General features: G+C 36.9%; 1 protein-coding gene across 1 annotated transcript; it reads left to right on the top strand.

Moving 5' to 3' along the window:
- The first annotated feature begins 209 nt into the window (after window positions 1–209).
- Window positions 210–491, top strand: GSKIP (GSK3B interacting protein). The gene has a single exon (XM_017862775.1). It carries the CDS (start codon window positions 213–215, stop codon window positions 489–491), a length of 279 nt encoding a protein of 92 aa, XP_017718264.1. The 5' UTR covers window positions 210–212.
- The last annotated feature ends 865 nt before the right edge of the window (window positions 492–1,356 follow it).

A 1,356-nucleotide genomic window follows, 5' to 3' on the forward strand; every position in this document is an offset into this window, starting at 1 on the left:
GTGGAGAAGGGAGATTCTTTTTTTGAAAATCTATAGGTGTCTGTGATTTTGCTGTGAAAAAACACTAGAAATGTTTTAGATAGTATTTTCCTAAAATTGTTAGCTAGTGTTTTGTACTAAGTAGCAATTGTAAGGCATAGCTATTTTTAATCAAATGTAGTATTTTGAATGTCTTTCTATAAACAAATTTTATAACTGCTTTTTTTCAGAGAATGGAAACAGACTGTAATCCCATGGAGCTAAGCAGTATGTCAGGATTTGAAGAAGGTTCAGAGCTTAATGGTTTTGAAGGAACGGACATGAAAGACATGAGGCTAGAAGCTGAAGCAGTTGTAAATGATGTTCTCTTTGCTGTTAACAACATGTTTGTCTCGAAAAGCCTGCGGTGTGCAGATGATGTGGCCTATATCAATGTGGAAACAAAGGAAAGAAACAGATATTGCTTAGAGCTCACTGAAGCAGGGCTCAAGGTAACTCACTTCTCTTTGTAGAAAAAAAAATATTTATGTCTTCACCACTTTATCAAAAAGAGAGGTAGTGGGGAGGGGAAGAGTGTTAAATGAGAACTGAATATTCAGTAGCTTCTAAATTTTTTTAAGAAAACTTTTATCTAGAAATTTTATTAATTTTAAAGGCTGTTGATCGATATAGGGCAACCGAATTTTTTGAAAAACATTTGATTTGCAGGGTGTGACTTTGTTTTAATCATGACCCCCAAAACTAATTTATTTCTCATCTATAGCTAAATGTGTTCACCAAAATTATATATACATTCTCTGCATTGAATGGGTTTTGCAGTTACTGTGTTGAAAAGATCTTCGTCAACCTCTTGGAAATGTCTCTTCTGTTAAAATAACGTACTTGACAACACTGTTTTCCAACTCTTAGATCAGAAGTAAATCAGAGCAGAACATTCCGCCCCCAGATTTCTAAGAGTGTCCCATTAACCCTTTATTATGAATATCTCTTTATTATGAGAGCTCTTCTAGGCAGATTAACCTTTCCATTCTCTAAACCAAAATCATGAATTTAGAATAGTAGAAAACATCACCTGAGAGCAACTTTTAATTAAAAAAGAAAAAACTATAGGACAGGCCTGTGGGCTCTTGCCTGTAATCCTAGCACTTAGGGAGGCCAAGCTGGTAGGATCATTTTAGGCCGAGAGTTCGAGACTAGCCTGGGTAACATAGCAAGACCCTGTTTCTACAATGTATTTTTTGTTAATTAGCCCAACATGGCAGCACATTCCTGTAATCCAGCTACTTGGGAGGCTTAGGAGGGGGACCATGAGTCCGAAGTTGCAGTGAGCTAGAATTGGGCCACTGTACTCCAGCCTGGGTACACAGACCCTGTTTT

Source organism: Rhinopithecus bieti, unplaced genomic scaffold (assembly GCF_001698545.2).
Source record: "Rhinopithecus bieti isolate Rb0 unplaced genomic scaffold, ASM169854v2 scaffold_67196, whole genome shotgun sequence".
Classification (NCBI taxonomy): Eukaryota; Metazoa; Chordata; class Mammalia; order Primates; family Cercopithecidae; genus Rhinopithecus; species Rhinopithecus bieti.

Bases quoted from the DNA above. Each gene is read 5' to 3' on its own strand.
- GSKIP (XM_017862775.1), top strand. From the start codon at position 213: ATGGAAACAGACTGTAATCCCATGGAGCTAAGCAGTATGTCAGGATTT.